Source organism: Microplitis demolitor, chromosome 3, assembly GCF_026212275.2.
Source record: "Microplitis demolitor isolate Queensland-Clemson2020A chromosome 3, iyMicDemo2.1a, whole genome shotgun sequence".
In the NCBI taxonomy this organism is placed as follows: domain Eukaryota; kingdom Metazoa; phylum Arthropoda; class Insecta; order Hymenoptera; family Braconidae; genus Microplitis; species Microplitis demolitor.
Genome location: NC_068547.1, coordinates 1,655,803 through 1,677,997, shown reverse-complemented (window position 1 = coordinate 1,677,997; position 22,195 = coordinate 1,655,803). Strand labels below are relative to the sequence as shown.

Below are 22,195 nucleotides of genomic sequence, written 5' to 3'. Positions count from 1 at the left end.
TTCCAATCAATTCGTAGTGATTATGGACTTCATTTAAATTCAAATTTACTCCATCACTTGCAGTTTAAAAAAAATCACTCCGTGTGCGAAATAAATAAGGAGTTTATTTTCCCACGGAGTGATCAAGATTTTATTTAAATTCGCATTCACTTTGATCCGGAGTTTAAATTTAAAATAAATTTTGAATTTTACTCCAAGGAAATCAAATAAACCCACAGTCATTTGCTCGAGTTTTAATTTACGTTCACTTTTAAAATTTTTTACAGTGTAAATATTTTGACACTTGACACGAAAATTAAAAACTTTAATTAATTATTTACAATTCATGCTTGTCTAGTTGAATATGTATTGTCTCGCACGAGATAATTAACAGCATCTGGACATGAGGGCATGAATCAACGTGGGACACATTTTATCATTTATATATTTATCTTAAAACAATACTATTTAATATTATAACTCAATCACTAATAGGTCCAGATTCATCATTACAATAATGTCTAATGGCATATACAATCAAATATTAATTTACAAAATAATAATCAATAATAATTATTATTCATTTACTGATAGAATTTATTTTATCATTTTTTGTTGGTTTTTAAAAATTTATAGAAGCAAGACTCATTCTTAAAACCTCTGGTTGACCAATACGCCAAAGAGGGTAAAGATAAGAAGGTGACGTTTGATGCGAACTTCTCTAAGCCGAACGCTAAACCTAAATGGTTCTTCCGTAAAGATGTATGTACTTATTTTTAATTTTTTTTTAAATAAAATAATGAACAATTATTCAAACTATTGCAATAATTAAATCCAGGAATTATTCCCATCATCGAAATACAAATTCAAAAATGAAGAGGATTCGTACCAACTTATTATTTCAACTCCTAAAGTTGAAGATACCGGTAAATACACAATTGACATCGGTGGAATATCATGCACTGCTTTCTTGACCGTTGACGGTAAGTTCGATAAATTAATTTCTAGTTTTTCAATTTTTTTTTTAAATTTTCTATATCTAAACATTTGATTTTTTTTAGAACCCGATCCATCTTACACTTTTATCAAACCGTTGTCGAAAGAAACCCAGGGTTACTCATTGCATGAAGCTTATATGGAGTGTACTTTGAGCTCTAATTTGGCTCAGGTCACTTGGTACAAAGGAAAAACAAAACTTGAGGTAATTTTTATTTATTTTGTCGCAAGTTATCTATTTAATTAATTAATTTTTTTTTTGGTAATTAAGGATGGAGACATCTACAGTATCTCTAAAGACATGTCAGGTGTCTGTAGATTGACATTGAAAAATGCTAAATTGGAAGACAGTGGTGAATATAGTTGTAAAATAAATAAACAGAATGAAAAGACCGAAACTACTCTGAAAATTATCGGTAAGAAATTTAAAATGAAATTTTTTTCGAACTCAGTTTTGAGATCAAAGTCGATTTTTAAATTTGATTATGGGTTAAATTAAAATTATTATTGTAGAGTATCCATACAAGTTTGTAAAAGTACTGAAAAGTCAAGTGGCAGTTGAAAAAGACACAATTACGTTACTTTGCGAGCTTGATGACGCTGCTGGTGAAGTAAAATGGTTCAAAGGTGACCAAGAAGTCACTGGAGACAAGAGGTATTTATTTTTAAAATACTGTAGCTCGTAATTAAATTTATTTTTTGCCTAAACATTAGTAATTAATGATAAATTAAATGCAGAATTCAAATAAAAGTCGATGGACGGAAACGGAAACTCGTTATCAAAGATTGCAAAGTCACAGATGCTGGTCAATATTCATGTGTTAGTAATGCCGACAAAACGGAAGCTGAAATTGTTGTCAATTGTAAGTTTTTTTTTTTTTTATACTAAAAAAACGTAAGATAGTCGATAGTAATTTTTCACCATATCTGCACCGGAAGTTTAAATTCTTGCCCTATTTAGAAAGAAGAAAGTCATTCTCTTCTTTTATCAGAAAATAAATGATGAAAATTAGCGCATGCGCTATTCTTCCCACAATCAGAGTAAAAAATTTAAACTTCGAAGTACAGATCTGGTGAAAAATTCGCCTTTGACTCGGGTAGGAAATTACACGTGGGTTGGAATGTTCTACTTTTCTCCCTAGGTGTATAATAAATTCGATGGAAAAGAAACTAAAATTTTTAAATTGGATTTGAAATTTAGATTTGAACAGTTTCAACAAGAAATTAAAAGACACAACAGCTATCGAACGTGAGAAATGTGTCCTCGACATTGAACTCCAAGACCAAACGGCTTCAGCTGAGTGGCTGTTTAATGGAAAACCGATCGAAACGAACGACCGTGTCGAGATAAAGAATCTTGGTGGCGGTAAACATCAATTGGTCTTCAATAAAGCCGAAATGACCGACGAGGGTGAAATCACCTGCAAGAGCGGTGAGCTTTCGAGCAGCTGTAAACTGACAGTTCGTAAGGGTGAGAGTAAACCGATCGCTGAGATTCCTGACAAGGTAGAAGGACCTTGTTCAGCGCCGATTGTTTTCATTATTCCTTTCAAGATTGACGGAACTAAACAGACTCCTGTTGAAGCTAAACTTATGAAAGACGGCAAAGCTCTGCCTCTAAAAGATGTGGAAGTCATTGTAGGGGAAGACAAAATAACATACAAGATAAAGAAACCACAGCGTAATCAATCGGGGATTTACCAGGTCAACATCAGCAATGGACAGGGTGAAGAAGTTAAAGATGTCAATATAGTTATGCAAGACGTTCCTTCTCCTCCACGAGACGTCGACGTGTCTGAAGTATTCGCTACTTCTTGTGTCGTGTCTTTCAAACCTTCTGAAGACGAAGGAGGCTCGCCGATCACCAAGTACGTCGTCGAACGATTGGATATGAGTTTGAAGAACCAGTGGGACAGCGTGGGTGAGGTAATGCCTGGTGAGAAATGTGTCTACAAGGTCGAAGATCTTAAAGTAAAGAAAGAATACAAATTCCGTATTCGCGCTGTCAACAAAATTGGTACGAGTGAACCAGCACTCTTTGGCAAACCGGTGTTAGCTAAAGATCCATGGGACGAACCTGGCAAGCCAGGCAATGTCGAAGTAGTCGACTGGGATGTAGATCACGCGGACTTGAAATGGACGAAACCTGAAAGCGATGGAGGAGCTCCGATTACTGGTTACATTATTGAATACAAAGAAAAGTTCGGCAAAGAGTGGGTAAAAGGTAAAGAAATTGACGGCGATGTAACTTCAGGTACCATTGATGGGCTAAAAGAAGGCACGCAGTATGAATTTAGAATTCGCGCGGTCAATAAAGCTGGACCGGGTGAACCTTCAGACGCGACGAAACCCATAATAGCTAAGTGCCGATTTGTTAAACCATTTATTATTGGCGACCAGTTAACTAACTTAGTGGTTAAAAAGGGACAAGTTATTAAATACGATATTAAGTATGGCGGCGAGCCGGATCCTGAGGTCCACTGGTTCCTGGGCTCAAAGGAATTGGCTCAGGATTCTGCGGAAAGAATAACTATTGATAAGTATGAGCGAAATACTGTGTTGACAGTACGTAAAACTGTTCGGGCTGATTCTGGTAAATATAAACTGGTATTGAGCAACGGCTCAGGTGAGTGTGAAAGCACAGCTGATGTCGTGGTGCTAGACAAACCCACACCACCAATGGGACCACTCGTTACTGAAGAAGTCCGCTCTGACCACATCACCGTCAAATGGAAGCGGCCTCAAGACGATGGAGGAACTGACATAACCGGTTACACACTAGAAAAAATGGATTTGGACACCGGAAGATGGATCCCTGCTGGAGAAGTCGGTCCCGACAAAGACAGTTTTACCTTCCAAGGACTTACGCCCAATAAAAAGTACAAATTCCGGGTGAAAGCTGTCAACAAAGAAGGTGAATCTGAGCCACTGGTTACTGACGAAGCCATCTTAGCTAAGAACCCATATGATGAGCCAGATAAACCCGGAAAGCCTGAGATATTTGACTATGACAACATGAGTGTGTCATTGAGATGGGCTAAGCCTGAGAAAGATGGTGGGCGGCCTATTACTCACTACGTTATTGAAATGAAAGACAAATTCTCACCTGACTGGACTGAAGTCATGAAGACCACAGACGCAACACCTGAAGCTAAAGTCGAAGGCTTAAAAGAGAAGATGGTCTATCAGTTCAGAGTACGTGCTGTCAACAAAGCTGGCTCTTCACAACCAAGTGAACCCACTGACAACCATATCTGCAAGCACAGAAACTTGAAACCGAGAATCGATCGTACAAACTTGAAATCGGTTGTTATCAAAGCCGGACGTACTCACAAATGGTCAGTGGATGTCATCGGCGAGCCTCCTCCAACTACCAACTGGATATGGAGAGACAACATCCCTTTGACTACGACAGAACGCATTAAGATTGACAATGTCGAATATCACACAGACTTTTCGATTGTCAACGCGACACGCAAAGACACCGGAAAGTATACTCTGGTAGCTGAGAATATCAATGGACGCGATGAGGAAACTGTTGAACTGACCGTTTTGGGTAAACCTGATGCTCCTGGTGGTCCACTTGTGGTATCAGATGTGACCAGCACGAGCGCTAAAGTAAAATGGCAGAAACCGGAAGATGACGGCGGTGTGCCGATAAAAGAGTATGAAATCGAACGAATGGATACCAAAACTGGAAAATGGGTTCGTTGTGGTAAAATACCAGGAAATTCAGACAAAATGGAGTTTGATATCACGGGACTTAATCCTGGTAGTCAGTATATGTTCCGCGTGACAGCAGTTAATGATGAAGGTGATTCAGAACCATTGACGAGTGACAAACCAACATTGGCCAAGAATCCGTTCGACGAACCACACGCTCCAGGCACTCCGCTGATCACGGACTATGACAATGAATCAGTCAGTATCAAGTGGACGGCACCAGATTTCGATGGCGGATCTCCAATTGAAAAGTACATTATTGAGAAGAAAGACAGGTACAAGCCAGACTGGGAGAAGGCGATGGAAGTCCCAGCTAGTGAGGGATTGGCTGCGCGTGTTATGGGTCTAAAAGATCGTGCTGAGTATCAGTTTAGAGTTATTGCCGTTAATAAAGCTGGTGAATCGCCGCCTTCTGATGCTTCTAAGATGCAAATGGTCAAACACAAAGCATGTAAGTATTGATAATTAATTAAAAATAAATATTTTTGATGTTTTAGTGATGATAATAAAATTAACTGTATTTACTTTTCAGTGAAACCGAAAATTGACCGTACAAACTTGAAGCCAATAGTAGTAAGAGCTGGCAAAGCAATAAAGTATGATGTTGATGTCCGTGGAGAACCACCACCAGAAATAACTTGGTACCACAAGGATCAACTGGTGAAATCAGGTGGAAATATCGAGATCGTTAATGTTGACTATAATACCAAGCTCAGCATCAATGACTCTGTACGAAAAAATACTGGGGTTTGGAAAATTAAAGCAGTCAATGCTTCGGGAGAAGATGAAGCCGAGGTAGAAGTGACTGTTCTTTCAGCACCGGGTCAACCCAAAGGGCCACTCAAAGTGTCGGATGTCACTAAGAATGGATGTAAATTGAAGTGGGAGAAACCAGAAGACGATGGTGGAAAACCGATCACTGGATACCAAGTCGAGAAGTTTGACAAGACAACAGGTCGCTGGGTGCCAGTAGGCCGGACTAATGATACGGAAATGGACGTTAAAGGTCTGACAGAGGGACACGAGTATGAATTCCGCGTGAAAGCTATCAATGACGAAGGAGAATCTGAGCCTCTTAATACATCCGGAGGTATTGTTGCTAAAAATCCATTTGATTTGGCTGGCAGACCTGGAGTCCCGGAACTCGAAGACTGGGATGTCGATAGAGTTGATTTGAAGTGGGCGCCACCCAAAACCGATGGAGGCGCTCCTATTACTGGATACATCATTGAAAAGAAGGAGAAATTTTCAACGCACTGGGAAGAAGCTACGGAGACTCGTTCACCTGAGCCTAAAGGTCGTGTTACGGGATTGAAAAAAGGTTCAACTTACCAGTTCCGTGTACGTGCCGTTAACAAAGCCGGTCCTTCAGAGCCCAGTGATCCTACGAAACCTCATGTCGCTAAAGCGCGTTATCTCAAGCCTCACATTAATCGTGACAAATTACAAATGATCAAAGTACGTGCTGGCCAACATGTAAAGTTGGAAGTTGATGTTGAGGGTGAACCTCCTCCAACAATAACTTGGGCACGTGGCAGTTTAGTTCTCGAAAATACCCCGGATTTGAAAATCGAGAATGAAGATTACTTAACTAAGCTCAATTTATCTCACACGAGTCGTAAAGATACAGGTAAATATACTATCACGGCTGTCAATGATTCTGGCCGCGATGAAGCTGAAGTGGAGATAATTATATTGGATAAACCTGGCAAGCCAGAAGGACCTCTAGAGGTAGTAGATGTTCACAAAGAAGGCTGCAAATTGAAGTGGAAGAAGCCTAAAGATGATGGCGGTCTACCGCTATCGAGTTACATCGTCGAGAAAATGGATCTGGTGTCCGGAAGATGGGTCCCAGCTGGCGTTGTGGATCCTGAGAAAACTGAGCACGTTCTAACTGGATTGGAACCTGGACACAAGTACGAGTTTCGCGTAAAAGCAGTCAACGAAGAGGGCGAATCAGAGCCACTTAATTCAGAAGGCGCTATTGTGGCCAAAAATCCATTCGATCCACCAGGTGCTCCTGGTCTTCCAGAAATTACTGACTGGTCCGAGAACACAGTCAACTTGAAATGGGAGCCACCGATGCGTGATGGCGGCGCTCCGATAACTGGCTACATTATCGAAATGAAAGAGAAATTCGACACGAGTTTTACCAAAGTCGTTGAAACTTCTGGACCTAAATGTGAAGGTATAGTCCCGCGATTAGTCGAGGGTAATCAGTATCAGTTCCGAGTGCGTGCTGTAAACAAAGCAGGACCTGGTGAACCCAGCGAAGCGACCAATCCGCATACTGCCAAAGCGCGATGGTTGAAGCCGCACATCGATCGTACCAGTCTCCAACCGATGACAGTTAAAGTCGGGCTGACTATCAGCTTAAATATCAACATAATTGGCGAACCTCCTCCAATAGTAAACTGGTTCTTCAAAGATACTCAATTGAAAACAGATGATATTTACCGTATCGACAACATCGATTACAACACCAAGTTCTTTGTAATGAAAGCCAAGCGTAAGCACACTGGCAAATATACGATCCGAGCGACAAATGAAGTAGGTGAAGACGAAGCAGACATTGAAATTACTGTTGTCGGTAAACCAACGAAGCCCAAAGGGCCGCTCAGTGTTACTGATGTTACTAAACATGGTTGCAAATTGAAGTGGCACCGACCGGATGATGATGGCGGTTGTCCAATCGAGTACTATGAAATTGAAAAACTCGATCCGCTGTCAGGGGCATGGGTTCCTTGTGCTCGTTCCACTGAACCTGAAGCCAATATTACTGGATTACTTGAGGGTAAACCTTACAAGTTCCGTGTGAAAGCGGTTAACAAAGAGGGAGACTCTGAAGAATTAGAAGCAGATAAATCAATAATTGCTAAAAATCCATTCAATGAACCCAGTAAACCAGGACGTCCCGAACTCAAAGACTGGGACAGAGATTTCGTTGATTTGTCTTGGACTCCCCCGGAAGACGATGGTGGAGCGGTTATTGAAAAGTATATCGTGCAAATGCGTGACAAAGATGGAAGACAGTGGGTGGATGCCGCGATGGTCGTGGGCGATAGAACTAATGCCAAAGTAACTGAAGGAATCGAACCGGGACATGAGTATGAATTCCGGGTTGTAGCAGTCAATCGCGCTGGACCCAGTGAACCCAGTGATGTCTCCAAGAGTGTTGTGGCCAAACCAAGATTCTTGGCTCCACGAATTGATAGAAAGAATCTCGGAAAGAAGACATTGCGCATTGGACAAATGCTGCGTCTTGAAGCTGATATCAAAGGCGAGCCGCCACCAAAAGTTACCTGGCAGTACAAAGACACGATCCTAAAGCCTATGGATCGTTTGAAGATCGACAATGAAGAGTATCATACATTGTTTATTCTTAATAAGCTTAAGAGAGCTGACACAGGAACTTACACCGTAACAGCGGTCAATGACAGCGGAACTGATAAAGTTGATATAGAATTAATAGTCCTGAGTAAACCAACGAAACCCAAAGGGCCACTAGATGTGTCTGATGTCACTGCAGAAGGATGTAAATTGAAATGGAACCCACCGGACGACGACGGAGGTGAACCAATCGATCATTATATCGTTGAACGAATGGATGTAGACACCGGAAGATGGGTTCCCTGTGCCACGAGCAAAACACCTGAGGCTGAGATTGGCGGATTGAATGAAGGCAAAGACTACATGTTCCGAGTGAAAGCTGTCAATGCTGAAGGTGACTCAGAGCCTTTGGAAACCGACCTTCCCACTACAGCTAAGAATCCCTTCAAAGAGCCTGATCCTCCAGGCAAACCCGAGCTCAAGGATTGGGACAAACGGCACGTGGTGCTCAAGTGGAAGCCACCTAAACGCGATGGCGGAGCGCCTATTGAAAAATACATTATCGAAAAGAAAGATATGTATGGCAAGTGGCAGAAAGCAACTGAAGTTCCTGGTGATAAGACTCAGGGAACAGTTGAAGATTTAACCGAAGGACAGAAGTACCAGTTCCGAATTAAAGCTGTTAACAAAGGCGGTGTTAGCCAGCCGAGTGATCCTAGCGATATTCTAACAGCCAAGGACCGATTTGCTGCGCCACGAATCGACCGTACCAACCTCCGCGATCTTACCATCAAAGCTGGTAATCATATCAAACTGGATGTTAAAGTTTCCGGTGAACCTCCGCCATCTAAAATCTGGTGGCATAATAAAGTCCGTCAGGAAGACGGGGTCGCTGTCACAATTGAAACTGAAGACTACCGCACCAAATTTATAGTGTCCTCGGCTACGAGAGCTAACTGCGGAACTCTGACTCTCAAAGCGGAGAATGACTCCGGCAAAGATGAGGCTTCCATCGAAATTTTGGTGCTGGACAAACCCGCCAAACCCGAGGGACCACTTAAAGTCAGCGATATACACAAAGAAGGATGCAAACTCAAGTGGAATCCACCGCTCGATGACGGTGGTGTTCCAATCGAGCACTACATTGTGGAAAAAATGGACACGGAAACCGGCAGATGGATTCCTGTCGGCCGTACCAAAGATAATAATTTCGAAGTTGAGAATTTGGTTCCCGGGCAAGAGTATAAATTCCGTGTGGCTGCGGTCAATGCCGAAGGAGAGTCGGAACCATTGGTAACTGACCACAGCATCGTGGCCAAAAATCCATTTGGTAATTTGATAATACATTTTTTTTTATCATTAATCTACAAGTCCAGGTAACGTTAATTGATCAATCCTAATTTTTAATTACTTCTATAGACGAGCCAGGTGCACCAGGTCGACCAGAGGCCACCGACTGGGACAAAGATCACGTTGACCTCAGATGGACTCCACCGTTACAAGACGGCGGATCTCCAATCACTGGCTACATGATCGAGAAACGCGAGAAAGGCTCACCCAAGTGGACGAAGGCTTGCGAAACAAACAGTCCTGACTGCAAAGGACGTGCGGAAAATCTTGATGAAGGTGTTGAATATGAATTCAGAGTAAGAGCTATTAATGCTGCCGGACCAGGTGAACCCTCCGACGCAAGTAAATCTGTCGTAGCTAAAAGTCGCAGAGGTAATTAACTATTCTAGCTAAAAATAATTTAATCATTCTTTAATTAAATAATCAATGGTAATTTTTATATTTTTCAGTACCACCTAAAATTGACAGACGTAATCTACGCGATGTTAACATTCGCGAAGGCGAGCGCTTCCACTTTGACGTTAAAGTCATCGGTGAGCCAGCTCCTGAAGTCACCTGGGTTATCAATGACAAGAACATTCATATAACGACACACCGCCGTGTCGTTAATGAGCCAAATAATACTAAATTTTTCAACGACAAAGCAGAGCGCAAAGACACGGGAATTTATAAAATTACGGCGGTCAATCAGTTTGGTAGCGACACTGCTGAAGTTGAGGTCACTGTTGTCTGTGAGTAAAAGTTAACTTATTTATTTATTTAATAATTAATTATTATTGTTATTTATTTGATAATGACTTGGACAATAATAGAGTTAAAGAGGGTTAAGGACAAGCGATTACGTAATTAATTTATTGCGAACTAATGATAATTTCGGCATCAATTCAAGTGCATACGCTAGAGATATTAACAATTGATTTTGCCCGATCATCAATAGACTGTTGAAGAGTTTGATCGCGAAAAGTTCTTGACGTTTCATATGGCGCCCAGAGATTTGGGACTCGGTCTGTTTTATCTTAAGTTTCAACAAATTAATTAATTTTCTTGATAATTTAATAACTAGTGGCTCTAATTTTCAAAAATACGTGAGATAAATTTGTTTGAATAAAAATATTTTTGTGATTTTTAGCAAAACCAGCGAAGCCCGAGGGACCTCTCGACGTGTCAGATATCCACAAAGACGGCTGCACTTTGAAATGGAGAAAACCAAAAGACGACGGTGGAGAGCCGATCGAAGGATATCTTGTGGAGAAATATGACCCAGAAACTGGCGTTTGGTTGCCAGTTGGCAAATGTGCCGGCACTGAGATGAAGGTTGATGGCTTGACCCCGGGTCATGAGTACAAATTCCGCGTCAAAGCTATCAATTCTGAAGGAGAATCTGAGCCACTGGAAACTTATGGATCCATTATTGCCAAAGATCCATTCAGTAAGTCTATTTGCTTCAATTTTTTTAAAAAATCATGTGAGAAAATTTAAAATACTATTTTTTGTGATTGCAGCTGTACCATCGGCACCTGGTGCTCCAGAGCCTACGGATTGGTCAGCAAACACGGTTGACTTGACCTGGCGAGAGCCTTTCTCAAATGGAGGCTCACCAATCACTGGGTATATTATCGAGAAGAAAGACAAATACAGCGCGATGTGGGAAAAGGCTTTGGAATTGACTGAGCCAGTAACTGAAGCCCATCTTACGGGACTTATTGAAGGCAATGAGTACCAGTTCCGTGTGATTGCTGTTAATAAAGCCGGACAGTCAGAACCTGGTGATGTCAGCAAGACCTTCCTTGCTAAGCCACGATTCCGTGAGTATCAATGATAGTTTTTAAATTATCCATAGAAAATAAATGAACGTTTTTAAATTAATTATTGATGATATTTTTATAGTTGCACCAAAGATCGACCGAAGACATCTGAGGGACGTGACTCTATCTGCGGGTTCAACTCTCAAGTTTGACGCAAATATTATCGGTGAACCAGCACCGCACGTAGACTGGCGTTGCTCATCAATACCAATTGTAAATGGAAAGACCGTCACGCTTGAAAATCCTCCTTACAGTACGAAATTAGTCATTAGACCAGTAACTCGCGGTAATACGGGCGAGTACGTTGTTACGGCAACAAATACATCTGGTAAAGACAGCGTGACAATAAATGTCGTTGTCACTGACAAGCCATCGGCGCCTGAAGGTCCATTGGAAATCTCTGACGTGCACAAAGAGGGCTGCAAACTGAAATGGAAACGTCCACTTGATGATGGCGGCACACCTGTCGAGTACTATCAAGTTGAGAAGATGGATCCGGATACCGGTTGTTGGATACCTTGTGGACGCTCAACTGAACCTTCTATAGATGTTGTTGGTTTGACTCCAGGCAAAGAATACAAGTTCCGTGTATCTGCTGTCAATGCTGAAGGTGAATCAGAGCCATTGACCGCCGAAGAAAGTATCATCGCCAAAAATCCATTTGACGAGCCTGGAAAACCAGGAGATCTTAAAGCCACTGATTGGGACCGAGACCACGTGGACCTGGAATGGAAACCTCCGCTAGAAGATGGCGGGTCACCGATTACTGGTTACGTTATCGAGAAGAAAGATAAGTATGGTGACTGGGAGAAGGCTTTGGAAGTTCCTGCGGAGATGACTTTCGCAACAGTACCAGATTTGATTGAAGGACAACCGTACGAATTCCGTGTTCGTGCTGTCAATGCAGCAGGACCTGGTGAACCTTCAAATGCAACTCCTACGATCATTGCCAAGCCACGCAATCAACCACCGATGATTGACCGCACAAATCTTGAAGATATTAAAATTAAGGCAGGACAGAACTTTAGCTTCGATGTTAAAGTTAGTGGCGAACCGCCGCCAACGACCACGTGGTTGCTGAATAATAGAGAAGTATTCCCGTCAGATCGTATCAAGATTAAGAATGTTGACTACAATACTAACTTGGGAGTACGAATGGCGACGAGAGCTGATTCAGGCAGATATACCATCAGTGCTCAGAATACCAGCGGCAAAGACACAGCTACTGTTAAGGTAACGGTGCTGGACAGACCTGGAACACCAGAAGGACCGCTCAGAGCCTCAGATATTCATGCTGAGGGATGTACTTTGACGTGGAATCCACCGGAGGACGATGGTGGACAGCCTATTGAGTGCTACGTCGTTGAAAAAATGGATGACGCTACTGGAAGATGGGTTCCAGCAGGTCAAACTGACGGAGCTGAAACTAGTTTACAGGTTGATGGACTAACACCAAAACACAAATACAAGTTCCGAGTACGCGCAGTTAATAAACAAGGTAAATCAGATCCGTTGACGATGACACAGAATATTGAGGCGAAGAATCCGTTTGACGAACCGGGCAAACCTGGAACACCCAAGATTGTCGATTACGATCGCGACTTTGTTGAGTTGGCTTGGAGCCGTCCAGTTGAAGACGGTGGATCACCGATCACTGGTTACATCATCGAGAAGAAGGATAAATTCAATCCCAATTGGGAAGAATGTGCTAAAGTTGAAGGTGACGTTACTAGCGGACGAGTTCCTGATCTTATTGAAGGTACTCCATATGAGTTTCGCATACGAGCTGTTAATAAGGGAGGGCCAGGTGTTGCTTCTGACCCGACAAGTCCCCACATTGCCAGACCAAAGAACTTGCCACCTAGAATTGACCGCAAATATATGCTGGATGTTAAAGTTAAGGCCGGAGCATTCTTTGACTTTGATGTACCGGTTATTGGCGAACCGCCACCAACCAAAGAGTGGAATTTGAAAGGCAACACAGTCTCCAATGACGACCGTATAAAAATTACCAACACGGATTACAACACAAAGGTGCGTTTCATGGACGCAAGACGCGCTGACACAGGTACATACACATTGACAGTCAAAAATGTCAATGGAGTAGACAGCGCAACATTGGAAGTAATTGTTATGGATGTGCCGTCACCTCCAGAGGGTCCTCTTAAAATTGAAAACGTCACGAGACATGGCTGCTCGCTCAGCTGGCGACTACCTCGTGATGACGGTGGATCTGAAATCCTCCACTACACCATCGAGAAAATGGACTCGGAGAGTATGCGATGGGTGCCTGTGGCCGAATCTGAGATTTGTGCCTGGAAAGTTGACCATTTGATCGAAGGACATCAGTACACTTTCCGCGTCCGTGCGGTCAACAAGATTGGTGAATCTTTACCACTGACCGGTCTCGATGAAATCACAGCCAAAGATCCATTTGGCAAACCCGACAAACCTGGACAACCAGTGGCCACAGACTGGGACAAAGACCATGTGGATCTTCAATGGACGCCACCGAAAAAAGACGGCGGATCGCCAATTACTGGTTACATTATTGAGAAACGTCCTCGGTTTGGACAGTGGGAGAAAGCCATTGAAGTAACGGGCAAAGACTGCACCGCACGTGTTCCAGATCTCACTGAAGGTCAAGAATACGAATTCCGAGTGATTGCAGTCAATCAAGGCGGACAAGGTGAACCTTCAGAAGCATCAGCGCCTGTTATCACCAAACCGCGCTTCCAGAGACCGACATTCGATAAAATGTTGATGCGTGATTTAACAGTTCGTGCTGGCCAGAAAATCTGCTGGGATCTTCCTATTGAGGCAGCACCAAAACCTACTGCTTACTGGACTCTTAATGGCAAACCCATTGAACAAGATGTTCGTCATGAAATATTTACCACGACAACTAACACAACCTTTGAAATCCCATTCTCAGTACGAGCTGATGCTGGTCGTTACACTCTGACTTTAGTAAATGACGTAGGAAAAATGTCAGCAAGTGCTCATGTTACGGTACTAGATCGTCCTTCGCCACCAGAGAAACCATTGATTGTCAGTAATATATGTAAAGACAGCTGTCATTTGTCTTGGCAACTACCACTCGATGACGGCGGCAGCCCAATTCTCCATTACATCGTCGAGAAGATGGATGTGTCACGTGGTACCTGGTCTGATGCAGGTATGGCGATGACTCTGAACCATGAAGTCTTCAGACTGACTCATCGTAAAGAGTACTACTTCCGTGTTAAGGCTGTAAACAATGTCGGGGAATCAGATCCACTTGAAACGACCCGCAGTATTATTGCTAAGAACGAATTTGATGAGCCTGATGCACCTGGCAAACCAGTTATCACCGACTGGGATAAAGATCACGTGGATCTTAGCTGGCCGGCACCTGAAAATAACGGCGGATCGCCCATCACTGGCTACATTGTCCAGAAGAAAGAGAAAGGCAGCCCTTACTGGATCAATGCAGTCCATGTGCCCAATGATAAAACCAGCGCAACTGCTCCAGATCTTACAGAAGGAATGGAGTATGAATTTAGAGTAATTGCTGTCAATGCAGCAGGACAATCAGAACCCTCAGAACCTAGCGACGCAATAATTGCAAAGAGCCGTCATCTTGCTCCGAAAATTAAGACGCCAATGGAAGACATCCGTATTAAAGCTGGATTGGTCTTCCACGTGGACATTGATTTCGTCGGCGAACCAGCACCTGAAGTCACTTGGACTTTGAACAAAAAAGCTCTTCAGACAAATGAACGAACGACAATTACCTCAATTGGATATCATACTATTGTACACACAGTCAACGCACAACGCGCTGATTCAGGTCCCTACCATCTGACGTTGAAGAATGACAGTGGTACAGACGAAGGCAGCTTCAATCTAATTGTCCTTGACCGTCCCGGTCCTCCAGAAGGTCCTCTAGAGTATGAAGAAATAACCAGCCAATCAGTCACTTTGTCTTGGAAACCACCGAAAGACAATGGTGGCAGCGAAATCACTGGATACGTTATTGAGAAACGTGATCTCACTCATGGAGGTGGTTGGGTACCAGCAGTTGCTCATGTTAGTCCAACTCAGACTCACGCGACAGTTCCACGTTTGATGGAAGGTTCCAAGTACGAGTTCCGCGTGTCTGCTGAAAACTTGCAAGGTCGCTCAGATCCACTGAAAACAGACCGTGCTATTGTGGCGAAGAATCAGTTCGTCGTCCCTGGACAACCGGGTAAGCCCGAGTGCCTTGACGCTAGCAAAGATCACATCCATATTAAATGGACACCGCCAATTAGCAACGGAGGATCATCTATCCTCGGTTACGAGATTGAAAGACGTGACCGTGCTACCGGACGCTGGATAAGAATAAACAAAGAACTAGTAAAAGGACCAGACTATCTTGATGAACATGTAGCTGAAAATCATCAATACGAGTACCGTGTATCAGCAGTGAATGCTGCTGGAGCAGGAAAACCAAGTGACGCATCTAATGTCTTTGCTGCTCGACCAATGAAAGAGAAACCTAAGCTCCATCTTGATGCTCTTCTTGGTCGTAAGATTCGTGTACGCGCCGGCGAACCAATACACGTTGATATTCCTATCTCTGGAGCACCACCTCCGCGTGTTTCATGGCACAAAGACGGTGGGGCTCTTGCTGATAATTGGCGTATATCCACGCAAACCAAGAGCGAACACACTGTTCTGCTTATTGAGAAATCAACCCGCGAAGACGCTGGATTCTATACTGTTGAAGCTACAAACGAATTCGGTACTGATATGGCTGACATTCAAGTGATTGTCGTAGACAAACCTGATCCTCCGAAAGGGCCACTTCTATACTCAGGAACCAATCACGAGTCAGTATCTCTGTCATGGAGTCCACCTGACGATAACGGTGGAGCAGAAATTACCAACTACATCGTTGAAATTTGTGACTTTGGTTCGGACAATTGGAGACAAGTACCAGGTTTCTGTCCCACTTGTCACTTTACTGCACGTGGTCTCCAGGAAGGCCGTCGCTACGTATTCCGAGTACGTGCTGAGAACCTCTACGGAGTTTCAGAGCCACTAGATGGCAAACCCGTGGTAGCAAAGAGTCCATTCGATCCTCCAGGACCACCAAGTCAACCAGAAATTCTTGGTTACACTCCCAACACATGTACACTCACATGGAATCCACCAGAAAACACTGGTGGCAAGCCTATTACTGGCTACTATGTAGAAAAACGCGAACGCGGAGGCGAATGGCTCAAGGTCAATAATTACGCGACACCTAATACAACATTCTCGGTGCAAGATCTCCATGAAGGCGGTCGCTATGAATTCCGTGTGATTGCTGTCAATGAAGCAGGCCCAGGTGATCCAAGCAGAGCAACTGAACCGATTGTTGCTGGACATCAACGCTTACGACCTGATGCTCCAGAACAGCCCAACGCAGATCGTGTCACCAAGGACTCAGTCACTTTGTCATGGCGGCCACCAAGAAATGACGGAGGTGCTAAGATACGTGGCTACTATATTCAATCCAAGAGGAAGGACGAATCAGACTGGTCAGATGTTAATGGAGCTCCTATTTCCGGACTAATTTACACTGTACCCAAGCTAAGACTCGGTGATGAATATCAATTCCGTGTAATAGCTATGAATGATGTTGGCAAGAGTGAACCGAGTCGTCCGACCAACCCCATTACCATTGAAGAGCAGCCCAACAAACCGATCATGGACTTGGGAGGCGTACGCGACATTACAGTACGCGCTGGAGAAGATTTCAGTATCCACGTGCCATATGTTGGTTTCCCAAGACCAACAGCTGCCTGGTTTGCCAATGATGTCGTGTTAGATGAAACAGACAAACGAGTCCATCAACAACTCGGCGATGACTATGCCAGTATCGTCGTCAAAAATTCACGACGATCTGACGGAGGACAGTATCGTCTCCAGCTGCGTAATTCATCTGGTTTTGACACAGCAACTGTCAACGTTCGAGTTTTGGATCGTCCAAGTCCACCACAGAATCTACGAGCCGATGAATTTGCCGGTGATGCACTCACACTGTACTGGAACCCGCCTAAGGACAACGGCGGTGCTGATATCACGAACTACGTTATTGAGAAACGCGAAGGTAAAGCTCAGACATGGACGAAAATCAGTGGCTACGTTACTGCGCCATTTGTTCGTGTGCGTAATCTCAATATCGGTCAAGAGTACGAGTTCCGTGTGATGGCAGAAAATCAGTACGGCACTTCAGATCCTGTTGAAACAAAAGAACCTATCAAAGCACGTTATCCATTTGATCCACCGAGCGCACCGGGTGTTCCTCAAGGTGTTGAGACAACTGAAGACAGTATTACTATCACATGGTCACGTCCACGCAGCGATGGAGGATCACCGATCACCGGTTACATTATTGAAAAACGTTTGCTGAGTGAAGACAAATGGATCAAAGCAACACCAGCACGTATCCCCGACACAACGTACAAAGTAGGCGGACTTATTGAGAATCACGACTACGAGTTCCGCGTAGCGGCAGTCAATGCTGCTGGTCAAGGCCCATGGAGCATGAGCTCAGACGCGATTCGTGCAGCAGCCCCACAATTCGCCCCGAAGATTACCAGCGACTTGAGCATTCGTGATATGACGGTAATTGCAGGAGAACATTTCACTATCACAGTTCCCTACACTGCCAATCCAAGACCTAAACCCAACTGGTCAATCAATGGCGAAGAAGTCCTTCAAGATGACAGAATCAAGTTCGAGACCACTGACATTGCCTCGCAATTCATCAACCGCAAGGCTAAGAGAAGTGACACCGGCTGCTACACCATTCAACTCTCCAATATCATTGGAACAGACTCAGCTTCATGCAGAGTTCTGGTTGTTGACAAACCATCTCATCCTCTTGGACCACTCGATGTCTCTGATATCACTCCCGAGACATGCACATTGTCATGGAAACCACCGTTCGATGATGGCGGTTCACCAGTTACCAACTACGTTGTTGAAAAATTGGACCCTGGCGGTTACTGGGTAAAATTGAGCAGCTTCGTACGTAACACCCACTACGAAGTGATGGGTCTTGAACCCAACAAGAAATTCAATTTCCGGGTGCGTGCTGAAAATCAGTACGGAGTATCAGAGCCCCTTGTTGGTGATGAACCGATTATGGCTAAATTCCAATTCAACGTACCCGAGCCTCCAGGTCAACCACGTGTCATCGACTGGGACACTGACAGCATCACAATATCATGGGACAAACCAGTCTCAGACGGTGGATCACGCATCCAGGGCTACAAAGTTGAATATCGCGATCCAACAGACGGCAGCCACTGGCGCATAGCCAATGACTATCTCGTCAAAGACACCCAATACATTTGCTACGGATTGGCCCGTGGTCAAGAATATGAATTCCGTGTTCGGGCACAAAATGCCGCTGGACTCAGCAAACCCAGTCCACCATCCATACAATTTAAATTACGCAGCAAATTCAACGTACCCTCACCACCTGGTACTCCTCAGGTTATCAAAGTTGGCAAGAACTACGTCGACTTACGTTGGGAAGCGCCAACATCAGACGGTGGAAGCCGAATCACTGGTTATGTTATTGAGAAACGTGAAATTGGATCGGCGATATGGTTGAAGTGCAATGATTACAACGTAGTAGACTTAGATTACACGGTGATGCATTTGATCGAAAGAGGTGACTATGAATTCCGTGTGTTTGCTGTCAATGCTGCTGGCAGATCAGAGCCAAGCTCATGCACGACACCCGTTAAAGTCTGTGAAGTTGAAGGTGGCGAGAAACCCGAGTTCACCAAACCACTGCCAATCAGCCAAGGTGTTCCACTGGGCAAGACCTATGTCTTGGAGTGCGAGGCAACTGGTAAACCAATGCCGACTCCTAGATGGCTGCGCAATGGACGTGAAATCACAATGGGCGGACGATTTAGATCCGAAACACGTGATGACGGTCTATTTAGACTGGTCATATCAGAAGTATGGGAAGCTGACAGCGGTGACTACAGTTGTCAAGCTGCTAATCCATTGGGAATTGCTACAACGACAATGAGACTGAAGATTGGAACGCCACCGAAGATAGAACGTATGCCGAGTGCGCTTTATCTGCCAGAGAAAGACAACACGAAGATCAAGATCTTCTACAGCGGTGATCAGCCAATGGACGTGATGCTGAAGAAGGATGGATCCAGAGTAATCGAATCACCGCACATCAAATACACAATCTTTGACGAGTACTTGATTATTTTCATCAAAGATATAAATCGTGAAGATGAAGGTGTCTATGAGCTGTCTATCAGCAATGACAGCGGCAGTGTAAGTGGGTCATTTACTGCCCACGTCACTGGACCACCTGGACCACCAGTAGGACCACTTGAAGCTTCTGACATTGATAAGCACACATGTACACTCGCTTGGCATCCGCCCAAGACAGACGGTGGTCTTCGTGTAACTCACTACGTCGTAGAACGACGTGATGTTACACAAGGACACTGGTTAACCATCTGCAGTAGTGTGAAAGACACCACGTTCACTGTCCAAGGACTCACAGAAAGTCACGAGTACATGTTCCGCGTGATGGCTGTCAATGACAACGGAATGGGTCCAGCTTTGGAAGGTACAAATCCCGTCAAAGCCAAGGCACTATTCGATCGCCCAGGACCTCCCGGAACACCCAAAGTCTTGGAGATTGGAGGCGACTTTGTCAACTTGTCTTGGACTAAACCGGAGACTGATGGAGGCGCTAGAATTCAAGGCTACTGGATCGACAAACGCGAATCAGGAACAATGGCTTGGCAACGTGTCAACATACTCATTTGCCCTACGACTCAGATAAACGTCAGCAATTTAATCGAAGGTCGTCAGTACGAATTCCGTGTGTTTGCACAAAATCAAGCGGGACTCAGTACAGAATCAACTGCCTCTACCTCAGTAAAGATCGTTGATCCGCAAGTCGCTAAACCTCCAGAGATAATTAAGGGTCTGAAGAACGTCAACTGCGCCCAGAATGCCAATGCAACATTCAAGTGCATTATCTCAGGTACACCCGCGCCTAATATCACTTGGTACAAGGGAGCTCGTGAGCTTCAGAACAGCAGCCGTTACCAGATATACTCTGAAAGCGACTGCCATACTCTGGTGATCCAAGATGTCTTTGGTGAGGACGCAGACGAGTACATCTGCCGTGCATCCAACAAAGGCGGTCACAAATCGACTAAAGGCGAACTATTTATCATGACACCACCAAAACTTAATGTTCCTCCGCGATTCCGTGACACTGCGTTCTTCGACAAGGGCGTGAATGTCGTAATAAAAATTCCATTCACTGGATTCCCCAAGCCCAAGATCACTTGGATACGCGAAGGTGAGACTATCGAGTCAGGTGGTCACTATCACGTGGAACTGAAAGAACGTCATGCAATCTTGACTATCAGAGACGGTAATCGCATTGATTCAGGCCCGTACCGTATTACGGCTGAAAATGAACTAGGACAAGACTCAGCTATAATTAAAATTCAAATCAGTGACCGTCCTGACCCACCACGATTCCCAGTTATTGACAATATCGGCCACGATTCACTTGCACTGACATGGAAGCCCCCGATATGGGACGGCGGCAGCAACATTACGAACTACGTTATTGAAAAACGTGAAGCTCCGATGACCAGCTGGATTCGTTGTGGCATGACGCGATTCACCAGCTTCGCAGTACAAGATCTAAGCCCTGGTCACCAGTATGACTTCCGCGTATGCGCGGAGAACGTCTACGGACGATCAGACCCAAGTGAGGTGACGCCTCTGATCACTACGAAAGGCGCAAAGGCAAAACCACCCCAGAAACGGGAAGTACGTTACGACGAAACTGGCAAAAAGATCCGCGGCAGCAGTGACGAAAAAGTACGCGACTATGATCAATACGTCTTTGACGTCTACAGCAAATACGTACCCCAGCCTGTGGAAATAAAGACAATGTCAGTCTACGACAAGTACGACATACTAGAAGAAATCGGTACCGGTGCTTTCGGTGTCGTTCATCGTTGCCGCGAACGAGCCACCGGCAACATATTTGCCGCTAAATTTATTCCCGTATCCCACATTATGGAGAAGGAATTGATCAGAAAGGAAATAGACATTATGAACCAATTACATCATCCCAAATTAATAAACTTACACGATGCATTTGAAGATGACGATGAAATGATACTGATCTTTGAATTTTTGTCGGGCGGAGAATTATTCGAGCGAATAACTGCCGAAGGCTACACAATGTCTGAAGCTGAAGTTATAAATTACATGAGACAGATTTGCGAGGGAATTAAACACATGCACGAGAAGAATATCATCCATTTAGACATCAAGCCAGAAAATATCATGTGTCAAATGAGAAACAGTACAAATGTTAAGCTTATTGACTTTGGCTTGGCCACCAAATTAGATCCCAATGAAGTTGTCAAGATCAGCACAGGAACTGCCGAATTCGCGGCGCCCGAAATCGTCGAACGCGAACCCGTCGGTTTCTACACAGACATGTGGGCTTGTGGTGTCCTTGCTTACGTGTTACTCAGCGGTCTGTCGCCATTCGCTGGAGACAACGACATAGAAACACTGAAGAATGTAAAGGCATGCGACTGGGACTTTGACGAAGAGGCATTCAGACACGTGTCCGATGAGGGCAAAGACTTTATCCGTAGACTACTGATTAAGAATAAAGAAAAACGTATGACTGCACACGAGTGTCTTTTGCACCCCTGGTTGACTGGTGACCACAGTGATTTGACTGGCAGAATCGCCAACAGTCGTTACATCCGGTTCCGTGATAGATTACGTGCTAAGTATGAAGACTGGGAGAAATATGTTCTGCCAATTGGACGGCTGGCTGAGTACTCATCGCTTAGGAAATTACTTATTGAAAAATACAAAATTTACGACTCGACCTTCGGTAAGTTCACTTCATTATCTACACTACGATCTATTCTATCTAATTAATTAATTAATTAATG

General features: G+C 44.1%; 1 protein-coding gene across 11 annotated transcripts in view; it reads left to right on the top strand.

Annotated features, from left to right (window-relative positions):
* The window catches only part of LOC103576251 (twitchin), a 59,290-nt gene that overhangs the window by 33,639 nt on the left and 3,456 nt on the right, over window positions 1–22,195 (top strand). For all 11 annotated transcript variants that reach the window (XM_053737527.1, XM_053737535.1, XM_053737532.1 and 8 more), the window contains 13 exons: window positions 616–741; window positions 818–962; window positions 1,041–1,180; window positions 1,247–1,391; window positions 1,489–1,630; window positions 1,714–1,838; window positions 2,177–5,149; window positions 5,231–9,358; window positions 9,448–9,750; window positions 9,828–10,109; window positions 10,508–10,807; window positions 10,881–11,183; window positions 11,266–22,134. In XM_053737527.1, coding sequence (XP_053593502.1) covers window positions 616–741; window positions 818–962; window positions 1,041–1,180; window positions 1,247–1,391; window positions 1,489–1,630; window positions 1,714–1,838; window positions 2,177–5,149; window positions 5,231–9,358; window positions 9,448–9,750; window positions 9,828–10,109; window positions 10,508–10,807; window positions 10,881–11,183; window positions 11,266–22,134 — 19,981 coding nt within the window. The remainder of the gene's footprint in view (window positions 1–615; window positions 742–817; window positions 963–1,040; window positions 1,181–1,246; window positions 1,392–1,488; window positions 1,631–1,713; window positions 1,839–2,176; window positions 5,150–5,230; window positions 9,359–9,447; window positions 9,751–9,827; window positions 10,110–10,507; window positions 10,808–10,880; window positions 11,184–11,265; window positions 22,135–22,195) is intronic.